Source organism: Scyliorhinus canicula, chromosome 21 (genome assembly GCF_902713615.1).
Source record: "Scyliorhinus canicula chromosome 21, sScyCan1.1, whole genome shotgun sequence".
NCBI classification, from domain to species: Eukaryota; Metazoa; Chordata; class Chondrichthyes; order Carcharhiniformes; family Scyliorhinidae; genus Scyliorhinus; species Scyliorhinus canicula.
The window spans coordinates 55,700,902-55,715,832 of record NC_052166.1 but is presented as its reverse complement, the minus strand read 5'-3'; the positions used below and the strand labels follow the sequence as shown (position 1 = coordinate 55,715,832).

The 14,931-nt window shown below is 47.7% G+C and overlaps 1 protein-coding gene across 1 annotated transcript in view; it reads left to right on the top strand.

Moving 5' to 3' along the window:
• cfap77 (cilia and flagella associated protein 77) overlaps positions 1–14,931 on the top strand; it is a 264,362-nt gene that overhangs the window by 181,877 nt on the left and 67,554 nt on the right. Inside the window, exon 5 of the mRNA XM_038781648.1 lies at positions 5,958–6,063. Coding sequence (XP_038637576.1) covers positions 5,958–6,063 — 106 coding nt within the window. The remainder of the gene's footprint in view (positions 1–5,957; positions 6,064–14,931) is intronic.

Below are 14,931 nucleotides of genomic sequence, written 5' to 3'. Positions count from 1 at the left end.
CACAGTGGGCTAAACAGCTGACTTGTAATGCAGAACAAGGCCAACAGTGCAGGTTCAATTCCCGTACGGGCTTCCCCGAACAGGCACTGGAATGTGGCGGCGAGGAGCTTTTCACAGTAACTTCATTGAAGCCTACTTGTGACAATAAGCAATTACTATGATTACAAAATTCACCAATCACTTAGTTAATAACCTTTCCTAATAAAATTGTAAAATCTTGTGTTGATTTTGATATCCCTTGCAAGTTTCTTTTTATATTCCCTTTTTGTAGCTTTCTTTACTTCACCATTTTCTGTTTCTTGTCTCTTTCCTATTTTCTAAAATCTGTGGGGTTTTTTTTGCATTCTTGTATGCTCTTTCTTTTAGTTTTATATTGTCCCTAACCTCTTTAGTTGTCTGTGGATTTCTTGACAAGTGAGGTTCTTGTCCCTTAGTAGGATAACCTGTTTCTGTACCACATTAAATTCCTTTTTTGAGCATCTCACATTGATCTTCTGTCATTTTACCCCTGGACATATTTGTCCAGTTTACTGCAGACTGCCTCTATCTCATCCTGTTTAAATCGGCTATACCTAAATCTAGCTTAGTTCCTGCTTTGTGTTTCTCTGTTCCAAACATAACATTTAACTCAATCATATTGTATTCAGTATTAGTTAAATGTTCATGCCCTATTAGCCTGTTAAGCGAATCTGGCTCATTATGCATCATTAAATCTAATATCGTCTGCCACCTTGTTGGTCCTAGGACATAGTGTGCAGAAACCTATCCTGAACACCTTCCTGTCATGAATAGTAACCTTTCTTAAGTTTCAACTTATCCAAAATACTGCGGCCCAAACCCATATCTATGCTAAATCCCTTTGGCGCAATTCTCCGACTCCCACGCCGGGTTGGAGAATCGCGGGAGTACCGGGCAATTCCCGCCACCCGCACGCGATTCTCTCCCTGGCGTGAGCAGCGCGCGAACGCTGCGTGTGGGGCCTGTGGGGGGGGGAGGAGGATCGAGCACCAAGGGGGTGCTCAGTAGGGGTCTGGCCCACGATCGGTGCCCACCGATCGGCGGGCCGGCGTCTCTAAAGGACGCACTCTTTTTCCTCCGCCGCCCCGCAAGATCAATCCTCCATGTCTTGAGGGGGGCCCGCGGGGAGGATGGCAACTGCGCATGCGCGGGTTGGCGCTGGCCAACCTACGCATGTGTGGGTGCCGTCATTTAAGCGCCATCGGCCACGTCATTTACGCGGCCCGGCGCGTGAAATTGACACGGCGCTGCTCCTAGCCCCCTGGGGGTGGGAGAATAGGGGGCGAGGAGCGGCCTCCGACGCCGAAGTGAAACACTCCAATTTTCACTCCGGCAACGGCACTTTGTCTCCCGTTGGGAGAATTTCACCCCATATTTCTATTCTGTTCAACTCCACTGGCTTCCCTCATGTGATAATTCCAAAATTCTTCTCATTATTTTCAAATCACATCAAAGCCTCACTGCATTAGTGATTTCTTACATCCTTGCATGCAGCCCTGCTCCTTCATCTTTGGTGTCTCTTCAACTCTCCTCCTTCCATGCCACCATTTGGGGCTGCACATTTGGACTTGCCAATTGTTCCTGCTGGAATTTCCTACCCAATCCTTTCTGCTTTGCCATTTCCCTTCCTGCTTTCAGAAACACCCAGAAAATCTTCCTCTTTGACCATGGTTTCAGTTTTTTTCCCCTAGTCTCTATATTTCTCTTGCTCTTCCCTTTGCATTGCAACTTTTCCTCATTTTGGTGAAGTGATTAGAGGCACTTCCATGCATGTGAGGAATTCTATGTATAAATGTATACTATTGTTGAATGTTTTATAAACACTCGACCATATGATGTAAGATGTTGCATGTAATTGCATCATATATGTTTGATAAACGTGACCCATAGGTCTTCCCAGAATCTGAAACAAAAACGATCCATCTTTTTCATCTATTTTGGTGGAATGGAAGATAAAACTCATATTTTATATAACACATTTCATGACATCAGGACAAGTAAAACATTGTCACCTCAATCACATCACTGTTGTAATGGCCAATCTTTGCACAGCGAAGTCCCATAAACACGAGTAAGATAGATCAGCAGATAATCCATTTCAATAATGTTCATTGAGGTATAAATGTCGGCGAGGACACTGGGAAAACTTTCTTCTCAGTAGTGCTGTGGAAACTTTTACATCCACCTGAGGTGGCCGTCTAATGAAAATGAAATGAAAATCGCTTATTGTCACGAGTAGGCTTCAAATGAAGTTACTGTGAAAAGCCCCTAGTCGCCACATTCCGGCGCCTGTTCGGGGAGGCTGGTATGGGAATTGAACCGTGCTGCTGGCCTGCTTTGGTCTGCTTTCAAAGCCAGTGATTTAGCCCTGTGCTAAACCAGCAGACTGCACCTGGGTATGGCAATCATTTATTCAGTACTGAACTGCACAAGTATGTGTAAGTCTGCCTTTGCCTAAACATAGAACATAGAATTTACAGTGCAGAAAGAGGCCATTTGGCCCATCGAGTCTGCACCGAACCTTGGAAAGACCACCCCACTTAAGCTCACACTTCCACTCTACCCCCATAACCCAGTAACTCCTCCTAACTTTTTTGGACACTAGGGGCAATTTAGAATGGCCAATCCACCTAATCTGCACATCTTTGCACTGTGGGAGGAAACCGGAGCACCCGGAGGAAACCCACGCAGACATGGGGAGAACGTGCAGACTCCACACAGACAGTGACCCAAGCCAGGACTCGGACCCTGGAGATGTGAAGCCACAGTGCTACCCACTGTGTTACCGTGCCGCCCACACATTGGACAGGGACATGAAATCTATTGGCTGACATATCCAATCTGCACAATTACGAAAATGATGATTTCTCGAGAATGTTAAAAGAACAGGACCTTCAGTATTTTCTTGTTATTGCAAACTCTTATCTATCCTTCACCACCAGCTTTCATATTATTCCTGCTGTTAATATAACAAGAATAGTCCGAAGTACTGGACATCAGCAGACCAAAAATATTTTTTGACAGCAAGGAACACAATTCGCTTCAATATTGTGCGCAGATTTCTTTTCAAAATACAATTTGGGAGCACATCATTGCGTGCCCCTATTGAATATTTTAACCTCCAACGTTTTAAAATTTTCCCATAAACCACAAACAATTAAAAAGCCCAATGGCCTTCCCACCCCTCCCTAATTAGTCACAGTATCCTGTTCATGTGTGTATTGCTAAGTACTTCAATTACCATCCTGCTACTGTCCTTGTTAGTACAGACAGACTGGGCCAGAAGGGAACAATTAACTGAATAGAAGCATGCAGGTGGAAACGTGTATTATGTACCTGCCCCCAAAGGGACAGTGTTACAGCATTGCACACTCTCCCAGCTGTGAATCAGATAGAATTTTGGGCAAAATCATGGGCAAATTTTGAGTTTCTCCATGCAAGTACAGAAGGTGAATGCATCTTACTGTTTTCATTATGAGCGCTCCTGCTGCAGTAATAGTGACTTTTCAGTACTCATAGGAAAAACACATTAATTCCTGGAGCATATTTGACAAAATATGCGCATATTTGTTCGAATATACATCTGCAAAAAGATTTTCTGTAAACCTTTACTAGTGAATAAAATAGTAGAATTAAGGAAGTGTACGGAACCAATAAACATTTTTAATCCATAAATTAGCTTTTTTATGTTTATTCAGCTACATTAACTTATTTTCTGTTTGGTCCAGAATCCATCTATTATTTATTTAAAAAAAGAGATTTTAACTCTGTATTTACCTTTTTTCAGAAATACAGCAAATAAATCTACAAGCAGTTCCAATACAGAGAAAATGTTGACCATCATATTGGCCTAAATGTTTAGTTTCAATGGTTGGAGCTGAAGCTTGAGACTCCAACATCAACATATTATATACTCGGGTGTTTCTAGTAATCAACTGCATATCATTAGTCAATACATTTGTAATGATGACGCCTCCTGATTGCAAACTATCACTGAATAGGGTATCTTGGCTCTCACAGGCCACCACATCATTGATTAAGCCTATCGGCTGCACACACAACGATGCTAGTTTCACAAACTAACCTCACCTTGATGGCAATTCCATACAAAATCAACTACCATTATTTTAGAACAATAAAAGTTATCCTGGAACAGTTTCACCACAAAACCTCATTCCAGAGCTCAGGTGGCAATTATAAATCTTTTAAATTATACTCCATTAGTTTATCTATCAGCCAGACTGCTTGATGAGATTCAAAAGCAAAATCCTGCAGATGCTAGAAACCTGAATAAACAGAAAACGCTCAACAGGTCAGGCAGTCACTGTGGAGAAAAATAGAGTTAATATTTCAGGTCAATGATGACACTCTATCAGGAATGCTGAAAAGTTATAATTGACCTGAAACTTCTGGACCCACCACCAGTGGGCGGTTTGGTGGGCGGGGGAACTTAATTTGGCGTACGGTCAAAAGTCAGTTTCCTGACATTGGTATGAACATTAGGAATTCTGTTCCTGTTCTTAGAACTTTAAAATCTTTAAAAGTATCTAAAATCCTTGCCTGATATCATTCCTATATATTTATCTTAAAATAATTTTAAATCAGTTTAGCAATAATTTTTTTTATTTTGGTAAAGAGTAATCCGAAGACTATTTATTCATCAGGTTGAGTTTCCTGATGAACAATGCCAGGAAACCCTTTTGCATGTATTAGTATGTAATGCATGCTCATTAAAAGGCCATCTTTCCAGAATTAAGTTCCCCGTCAGCAATAAATTTAGAACGTTCATTTTTACGACCGCACACAAGTGGCTAGCACTTGGTGAGCTTGAATTCTTCCATAGTTAATGGTGAGTTGCCACTGCATTGTCCTGTTTGGGGAGTAAATACCACTCTGCATCAATCAGTTTAACAATAATTTTTTAAATTTTTGTTAAAGAGTGATCCAAAGACTATTTATTTTACATAAGAAGAAAATTAAATTTGGAATAAGAATCACATTTCTTTGCATATCCTAAGCAATGTTAAACACAGCTGGAAGAATTGAGGGGATAAATAACTACTTCGATTTATAGAGAATCTAATTTTAACATTCCAAAATGCTTCACATTTGTGAGGAGTAGTGGATGTTGTTATCTGGCCTATGTATTGATATACATAGTGATATTATGAAATATTACTAAAGTTGCAAAGTATTTACAGAAGAGAGGGGCGGCATGGTGGCACTGTCGTTCGCTCTGCTGCCTACAGCACTGAGGACACGGGTTCGATCCTGGCCCTGGGTCACTGTCTGTGTGGAGTTTGCACATTCTCCCTGTGTCTGCGTGGTTTCACCCCCACAACCCAAAGATGTGCAGGTTAGGTGGATTGGCCACGCTAAACTGTCCCTTAATTGGAAAAAAATAATTGGGTACTCTAAATTTATAAAACTAAACAGAAGAGAAAAAGGGCAGTTAGTTCCATAGGCTGATGTTAGTGTTTATGCTGCACACGTACTTCCTTTCAATCCTCTTCATCTAACCCGATCAACATCTATCCAGCTCCTCCTTGAATGCATCAATGACATTCACCCCGACTATTCCCTGTGGTTGCGAGTTGCTCATTCTAGCCATGTTTTAGTTAAAGAAATTTCTCTTGAATTCCTTACTAGATTTGTTAGTGACTCATATTTATGCCCCTAGTTCTGGTCTTCCCACAGTGAAGAAATCTTCTTTGTGTCTACCCTGTCAGATCTATTCATAGATTTTATTTTGCAAGAGTTTTCCATTCATGGACAATGTGCACAAGCCTATTGTTTCTTTTTCACATTATTCTCTAAAGTAGCCAAATTCTAGTCATACTTTTCTCATCATCGGAGGGGGGGGGGGGGGGGGGGGGGGGATTAATTGTAGAATAATAGTGAATTTAAGGTACTTACTGACTTATAACCTTTTCCCCCAGGACCTCAACCCCAATGTTTGACCTGCTGGAAAATAAATTCCAGAAGGAATGGTTAGACGAGCAAAAAGTAAGAGACCACATCAAGAAGAAGAAAAAGACCCATCAGGTTTGTGTGCAGCTTTTAGCTTAGCTAAAGCTAGTGGTATATATTTACAAAATACTGGTCTCATTCCCCCATTACAGCACTGTAATCCAGGTGGCATTGTTCCAATTGGCCTTTCAATCTCATTCCAGAAAGAGAGAGATTAAATCCTGGGCATCCTAGTGCAGGTATATACATTTTCCATGACACTGTTTACAAGATGATTGAACTACCTGGGACAGGATTCCAAATCTAAGTGACATAGCATATGTGTCCATTTCTGTTTTGTGTGTGTATACACATGTGTTCCTTTATGGCCTCTGTTCCAGTTGGCAGATAAGCTCTTTGGTTTCCACAGATACTCAAATTTGCAGGTTTTGAAGTCTAAGAGATCCTGCTATTGTCTGCGAGATGAAGTATTAATGGATGTGGAGAGCATGATTTTCCGGCATAATTACCCTTCACTTTAGTGTTAACCAGATAATTAGAATTCGTTACTGACGGGCGGCACAGTGGTTAGCACTGCTGCCTCATGGCACTCGATGTGTTAGGCGAGTCGGTTTGACGTTGACTGCAACTGGATGCAGGGAAGCTAGAAACAAACGTCTAACACCGGAGATGATCCAACACGGTTTTATTTAAACTAAGAACGGCTGTACATGTTCAGCTGTGGGTTGACACTCTACTAATCCGACTGACGACCTCTTACTGGCTCGACCAGACTTACTAGCTACCACGTGGCAATAATGTCCACTGACTTGTGCACTCTGACTGTCTCAGTGTCTGGGTCCCGAAAAGAGCTGGATTCTTTTTTTAAAAAATAATTTTTATTCAAGTTTTCGCAAATGTTTACCAATAAGAACAGAAAGAAATAAGACCAGTAACCCCCCCGCTATACACAGATAATAAATTAACAGAAATAATTAACATGAAAGCAAATATACATGCCCAATAAAGAAAAACAAACAACCCCCCCCCCCCCCCCCCCCCCCCCAGGTTGCTGCTGTTGCTGACCATCACCTTACGATTCTACGCCCGGGGGCCTCGCATCCTTCCACTGTAGAAGAATCCTGCGCCGGGCTACCAGGGACGCAAAGGCCAGAATACCGGCTCCCTGAACACCTGACACACCTGTCCTCTCTCCCAAAAAAACGGCTCAGCCTTGCCCCAGTCATGTGCGCCCTATGCAGCACCTTAAATTGAATTAAGCTGAGCCTTGCACAAGAGGAGGAGGAATTCACCCTCCCCAGGACATCCGCCCACATCCCCTCGTCGATCTCCTCTCCCAGCTCCTCCTTCCACTTACCTTTCAGCTCTTCCACCGAGGCCTCCTCCCCCTCGTGCATCATGGATCTGCCCGAGATCCAAGAGCGTGAGTCTTAATGCCGTGTGAGCTTTATAGTGGTGGTGTCTTGTCTGGTGATTGGTTGTTCTGTGCTGTGTGTTCATTGGTCATCCTATGTGTCAATCACTGCCTGTCTGCATCTCATTATATATATGAGTGGATATTATGACATCTCCCCCCTTTTTAAAAAAAAAGTTATGGAACGTGAAGGTATATACATGCCTGACGATGTCCAAGTGGTAAGTTAACGAACATATGTACATGGGAAGGTGTCTATCGTGCAGTCACAGAGCAAACTGAACAAAATTTACAAAAGCAAAGCTTATCGATTCAGACTTTGAGACGGGCGCTGAATTGTAGTTGACCGCCGCAGAGGTGGGTCAGGAGACGCCGACACTTGGACAGGCGGGATCGCTGGCAGATCGGTGAACAACATCTGCGGGAGCCAGGGCAGGCAGATCCGTTGCATGAGCATCATACGATCTTCTGCTGGTCCCTGGACCGATGTACTTTTTGCAGCACCTTGAGGTGGTCAAGGTCCGGAATGTCCGGTTCATGAGCATCTGCGCCAGAGACAAACCAGTGGACAGAGGGGCCGCCCTTTAGGCCAGCAGCGCCAAGCTGAAATCGGATGCTGAGTCTGCAGCCTTGCACAATAACCGCTTGACGATATGGATCCCTTTTTCGGCCTTCCCGTTTGATTGCGGGTAATGGGGACTGGAAGTGATGTGTCTGAAGTTGTAGGGTCGTGCAAAATCAGACCTGGCTGTAAAAATATGGACCGTTGTCACTCATTACTGTGAGTGGTATCCCGTGTCTGGCAAACGTCTCTTTGCAGGCTTTGATAGACAGACCTAGACGTGAGGTCCGACAATTTCACCACCTCCGGGTAGCTGGAGAAGTAGTCGACCAGGAGCACGTAATCACGCCCATTGGCGTGAAAGAGGTCTACCCCCACTTAAGACCACGGAGAGGTCAGAAGCTCGTGCTGTTGCAGTGTCTCTTTGGGCTGAGCCGATTGAAACTTCTGGCAGGTCGAGCAGTTGAGGACCGTGTCAGCAATGTCCTGGTTGATACCCGGCCAATAAACCACCTCCCGAGCTCCGCGTCGACATTTTTCGACCCCAAGGTGACCCTCATGGATCTGCCCAAGCACCATAGCTCGCATGCTTTGAGGAATGACGATCCTGTCCAGTTTAAGAAGGATTCCCTCAATGACCGTTACCTCGTCCTTAACGTTAAAGAACTGGGGACACTGCCCCTTTTGCCAGCCAAGGGCGAGGTGTTGCAACACGCGCTGCAGTAGAGGATCCATGGCAATTTCTTCACGTATTTGGACCACACGCTCATCAGTGGCTGGTAGGTTGCTGACATACAACTGCACCTTTGCCTCTATGTGGCAGATGAAGTCGCCCTGTTCACATGGCGTGGTGAAGGGCCTGGATAGGGCATCCGCGATGATCAGTTTCTTACCCGGTGTGTAGACGAGTTCGAAGTCATATCGGCGGAGACGAAGAAGAATGCGCTGTAGCCGAGGCACCATGTCATTTAAATCCTTCTGGATTATGTGGACTAAAGGCCTGTGGTCTGTTTCCACCGTGAACTTCGGCAGGCCATATACGTAGTCATGAAAATTGACTATTCCTGTCAGGAGACCCAAGCACTCCTTCTCGATCTGGGCATACGCTCGGTCGGCGTCATGGCCCTGGAGGCATATGCCACTGGAGCCCAGGACGAGGAGTCGTCTCACTGGAGGAGCACCGCCCAATGCCGCCCTGGCTAGCGTCAATAGCTACCTTGGTGTCCCTGGTTGAGTCAAAGAACGCCAGTACTGGGACTGTGGTGAGCTTCGCCTTTAGCTCGAGCCACTCTTTTTCATGTGCGGTTAGCCACTGGAACACTGTTGACTTCTTGACGAAATGCCGGAGGGCCGTGGTGTGGGCTGTCAAATTGGGAATGAATTACCCGAGAAAATATACCATCCCGAGGAAGCGGAGGACCGCCTTCTTGTCCTCCGGGGTCTTCATGGCGTTGATCGCCAGCACCAGCGTCAGGTTGCACCCCATGTTGTGAAATGTGGTCACCCAGGAACTTGATAGCGGTTTGACCAAATGAACATTTGGCCCTGTTGAGCAGGAGGCCATTTCCGTGAATCCTCTGGAAGACCTGTCTGAGGCGGGCAATGTGATCCTTGGGCGTTGTGGACCAGACGATCACATCGTCCACATAGACCCGCATCCCGTCGATGCCCTCCATCATTTGCTCGGAAGCTGATATGATACCGAAGGGCATGCGGTTGTAGCAATAGCGGCCGAACGGAATGTTGAACGTTCACAGCTTTCGACTGGACGCGTCCAGCTGTATTTGCCAGAAACCCCGGGAGGCGTCCAGCTTGGTGAAGAATCTGGCATGAGTCATCTCACTGGTCAGCTCTTCAAGCTTCGGAATCGGGTAGTGCTCTCGCATGATGTTGCGGTTCAGGTCTTTGGGATCAATGCAAATGCGGAGTTCACTAGAGGGTTTTTTGACGCATACCATGGAGCTAACCCAGTCTGTTGGTTCCGTGACCTTTGAGATGATGCCCTGGTCTTGGAGGTCTTGCAGCTGCTTTTTCAGGCGATCCTTGAGAGGAGCCGGCACCCGGCGTGGTGCATGGATCACTGGGGTGGCGTTCGGTTTCAGCAGAATTTTGTAGTGATATGGGAGCGTACCCATTCCATCAAACACGTTGTGGTATTGTGTGAGGATGTCATCTATCTCGGCCTGGAGATTCACATCGGTCGAGGGAGTCGCATGTGTCGAGGACATGGGGCAAAATTCTCCGACCCCACGCAGGGTCGGAGAATCGCCCAGGGCCGCTGAAAATCCCACCCCCGCCGTGGCAGAAATTCTCCGCCACCCGGGTATTGGCGGGGGCAGGAATCGCGCCACATCGAGCGGCGAGCCCCCTGCAGGGATTCTCCGGCCCGCAATGGGCCGAAGTCCCGCCGCTGGGAGGCCTCTCCCGCCGCTGAGGTTTGAACCACCTCTGGTGGCGACGGGATCGGCGGCGCGAGCGGGCCCCCGGGGTCCTTGGGGGGGGTGCGGGGCGATCGGAGCCCGGGGGGGTCCCAACGGTGGCCAGGCCCGCAATCGGGGCCCACCGATCGGCAAGCGGGCCAGTGCCGTGGGGGCACTCTTTCTCTTCCGCCGCCGCCACGGCCTACACCATGGGGGAGGTGGAAGAGAATCCCCAGCGCGCATGCGCGAACCGGCGAAGGCCTTTCGGCCAGCCCCGGCGCTGGGCGGCGGGCGTCAAAGGCCGTTGGTGCCAGTTTTGGCGCCAGTCGGCATGGTGCCAACCGCTCTGGCGCGGGCCTAGCCCCCAAAGGTGCGGAGAATTCCTTTGTGGTTGGCGCCACTCCGCTACGCCGGGACCCCCTACCCCGCCGGGTAGCTGAGAATCCCGCCCATGGTGTGGACTCGCTGGACCAGATTCAGGAGCTTGCAGGCACGAGCACCGAGCAGGCCGAACGATCTCAAATCGTAAAGTTGCCTTGTGAGATACCCCTAGCTGACACGATCCACTGGCAGCTATGGCATTGCCATTGTCGTCGAGGATATGGCATGCCGGTGGAAGAATGCTAGGCCAGTCACGGATGCTGTCGAGATCTGACTGCGATATGAGGTTTGCAGACGCGTCGGTGTCCAGTTTAAATCGGATGCGAGCCTGGTTGACTGTGAGGATGGCACACCACTCGTCGTCGAGATCCACACTGAGGATCGAGAGGCGGGTTGCCGGTGCAGTGGGGATCAGCTCATGTGTGGTTATGATACCCACCCGATATGGAGATCCGAGGCAATCAGCATCGGGATCTGTTGGGCTGTCAGGATCAGCATTCTGCATGTCTTGTTGTACCGAGCGGACACTTCTGCGCCGTATCTGGGACCGCTGGCTGATAATCGGTGGAGTGGACCTGCAGCAGGCCGCGTAATGGCCAGGCTTCCCACACTGTAGGCATCGCCGTCCTTTGGCTGGACATTGCTGCTTTAAATGGGCGGAGCCACAATTCGGACACATCATAATGCTGATGTCAGCGCGTTCCGTGCGCCAATGCGCAGTGCGGTCGGCCGACGTACGCACCTCCGCATTAGGGTTCTCGGCCTCGTCGTCCACCCGACTGTGGCGTGCATGCGTCGGGACCCAGGAAAAGCGCGCAAAATGGCCACTCTCCTCGTTCTGCCTCATGGGAGGCCAGTTTTGCAGTTTCCGCCGCCCTGATGTGGGAGTAACGATTCTTGGCATGCTCATGGACCACGCACGTCTCAATAGCGACGGAAAGAGTTAGCTGTTTTATTTTGAGGGGCTGCTTCCGCAGGGAATCGGAGTGGACCACGAAAATGATCTGATCCCGGATCATGGAATCAGCCGCTGAGCCGTAATTACACGACTGCACCAGAATACGGAGCTGGGTCAGGAAGGACTGAAAAGATTCATCCTTACCCTGAAGTCTCTGTTGGAAGATGTACCGTTCAAAGTTCTCATTCACTTCAATGTTGCAGTGGTTGTCGAATTTTAGCAGGACCATTTTAAACTTCGTCTGTCTTCGCCATCAGCAAAGGTAAGCAAGTGTTGATATAGATGGCGTGATCCCCCGCAGTCGAAGAAATAGCACAATCTTCCTTGCATCCGATGCTGCCTCGAGGTCGGAGGTCTCGATATACAGGAGGAACTTTTGCTTGAAGATCTTTCAATTGGCAACGAGGTTGCCGGAGATCCGGAGCTGCGGAGGAGGCTGGATGTTGTCCATGTCGCTGGATGGCCGCGTTCTGGTCGTTGCAGAGTTACTCAAGGTAGGTTCGGCAGGATTAATAGCTGTAATGAACTCCAATTGGCTTTATTGGTTGGCCAATTGGAGTATGAGCTCCCTCAATGATAGCTCATTGAGGGGGCCCATATAATCACCTGTGTAGGCTTTGTGAACAGTCTAAGTTGACTGGACTGCCAGCAGCACTGTTTGTAGCTGCTCCTGTAATATCGTTATTGTAAATAAATATTGGTGTGGTGACGGAACTCCTGCCTCCCGTGGATTACTACAATGGCAATGAGGTAAATTACGAATTTTGCGGAGACCAGCTGCCGCACTCGGAGGGTAAGCCTTGCCATTTTAAAAATGCCGTTTTTTGGGAGGTTAGAGGCATTCGACCTGGCTATTGAGGACTGGTCCCAGTATGTGGAGAGAATGTGTTACTTCTTCCGGGCAAATGATATACTGACGGACGAAAGGAGACGGCTTATCCTGCTGTCGGCGTGCGGACCCTCCGCTTTTGCCATTATACGTAGTCTAACTTATCCCAATGCGCCGGACACGAAAACTTTCGAAGAAGTAACGGAATTGGTGAAAGAGCACTACAACCCAAAACCACCCCTCATTTTGCGTAGGTACAGATTCTACACAGCGAAGCGGGAAGACAGGGAGTCAGTCACGAATTTCTTGACCCGCCTGAGAAGGCTGGCGGAAAAATGTGAGTTCGGCCCGACGCTAAATGAAATGCTTCGGGACCGGTTAGTGTGTGGTATAAACTACCTCACAATACAGAAACGCCTGTTGGCGGAAACGGAACTAGACTGCAGGCAGGCGTTACAGCTCGCACTGTCCCTAGAAAAGGCAGCAAGTGGGGCGCAGGAACTACAGGGCACACCAATGGAGGTAGATACCTGTGAGAGGGACTACCACAACGGGTCCTGCTACCAGATAGCCGCTCTCAGGAAAAACCTGAGGAATAGAGGGAAAAAGGAAAACCCCAGAACTGCCCCCAAGTCGGCCAGGACTAACTGGAGACAGAGGGAAGTACCGGCTGAGGCTCCCCCAACAGAGAAGGGCCGTTTCTGGCACCAGACAGAGTGGGGTAACAACGACAGAAACCCTAGAAGGAGGTGGCAAAAGAAGACTAGCAGGTGGGGACGCAGGGAAGTACACAACCTAGACGCCCCATCCTCCTCCGAAGGGGAACAATTATACAATATTACAAGGAAGAAAGCAGAACCCATTAGGATTACCCCACGGGTGAACGGGCGGCCGACAATAATGGAAATAGACACGGGTGCAGCCGTATCAGTAATGGGAGTGGCAGCATTTAGAAAAATCAAAGATGGACTCCAGCCACTAACCCCAACAAAAACATCGACGAAACTTAAAACCTACACGGGGGAACCCCTAGAGGTTCTAGGCACGACTCATGTACCTGTGGAATATGAGAAACAATTGCTCAGATTACCGTTGACGATAGTAGAGGGCTCCGGACCGAGCTTAATTGGACGGAACTGGCTGAAAGACCTAAAATTAGATTGGATGAAAATTTTCCAGAGTGGAAGCAGGCAGTTGAGTGGAGTACTCCAAAAATACCCAAAGGTCTTCCAGGAAGGTTTGGGGGAAATCATAGGCGCCAAAGCAACTTTGCACGTGGACCCAGAAGCCCTTCCGAAATTTTGTAAGGCCAGGCTGGTACCTTTTGCATTAAGGAAGAAAGTAGATGATGAAATAGAAAGGTTACGGCGCAACGGCATTATCAGACCAGTACAGTTTTCGGAATGGGCAGCGCCGGTGGTACCAATTTTGAAGCCAGACGGCTCGATACGTCTCTGTGGAGATTTCAAACAGACAGTAAACAAATACGCACTGCTGGACAAATACCCAATCCCGAAAATAGACGACCTATATGCCAAATTGGCAGGTGGGCTTTTGTTCACGAAACTAGACATGAGCCACGCCTACCTGCAGTTAAAACTGGACAAGGGCTCCCAGAAGTTCGCTACGATCAACACCCTGAAGGGCCTTTTTCGTTATACTAGGCTACCTTTTGGAGTGTCATCAGCCTGCGGTATATTCCAGCGTACGTGGAAAATATTCTGCAGGGACTATTTATTTGGACGACGTCTTAATCACGGGTAGGACAAACAGGGAACACTTAAGGAACCTGGAGGAAGTGCTCAGGCGTTTCGCAAAGGCAGGCGTACGGCTAAAAAGGGAAAAATGTGTTTTTCTGGCCCCACAAGTGACGTACCTGGGATATAAAGTAGACTAGTCAGGCTTACATCCATTAGAAGACAGAGTAAGGGCAATAAAAGAAGCCCCAGCTCCCACCACGATCCAGGAGTTACGATCATTTCTAGGGTTGGTAACCTATTATGGAAAATTTATTGAAAATAGGGCATCCATCCTAGAACCCCTCCACCAGCTACTAAAAAAGGGGCAAGAATGGAAATGGTCCACCCGCCAAAACCAAGCATTTAGGGACATTAAGGAACAGCTGTCATCCAAAAATGTCCTAGAGCATTATGACCCAAGGAAGGAGTTGGTGGTTACTTGTGATGCATCCCCCTACGGGGTAGGAGCCGTCTTAGCCCATAGAGGAAGGAATGGGGAAGAACGGCCAATAGCCTATTCTTCGAGGACCTTGGCGATGGCTGAGAGGAAGTACGCCCAAATCGAAAAGGAAGGACTGGCGGTGATATTCGCAGTAAAAAAATTTCAGCAGTATCTGTACGGGCGGAAATTCACCATAGT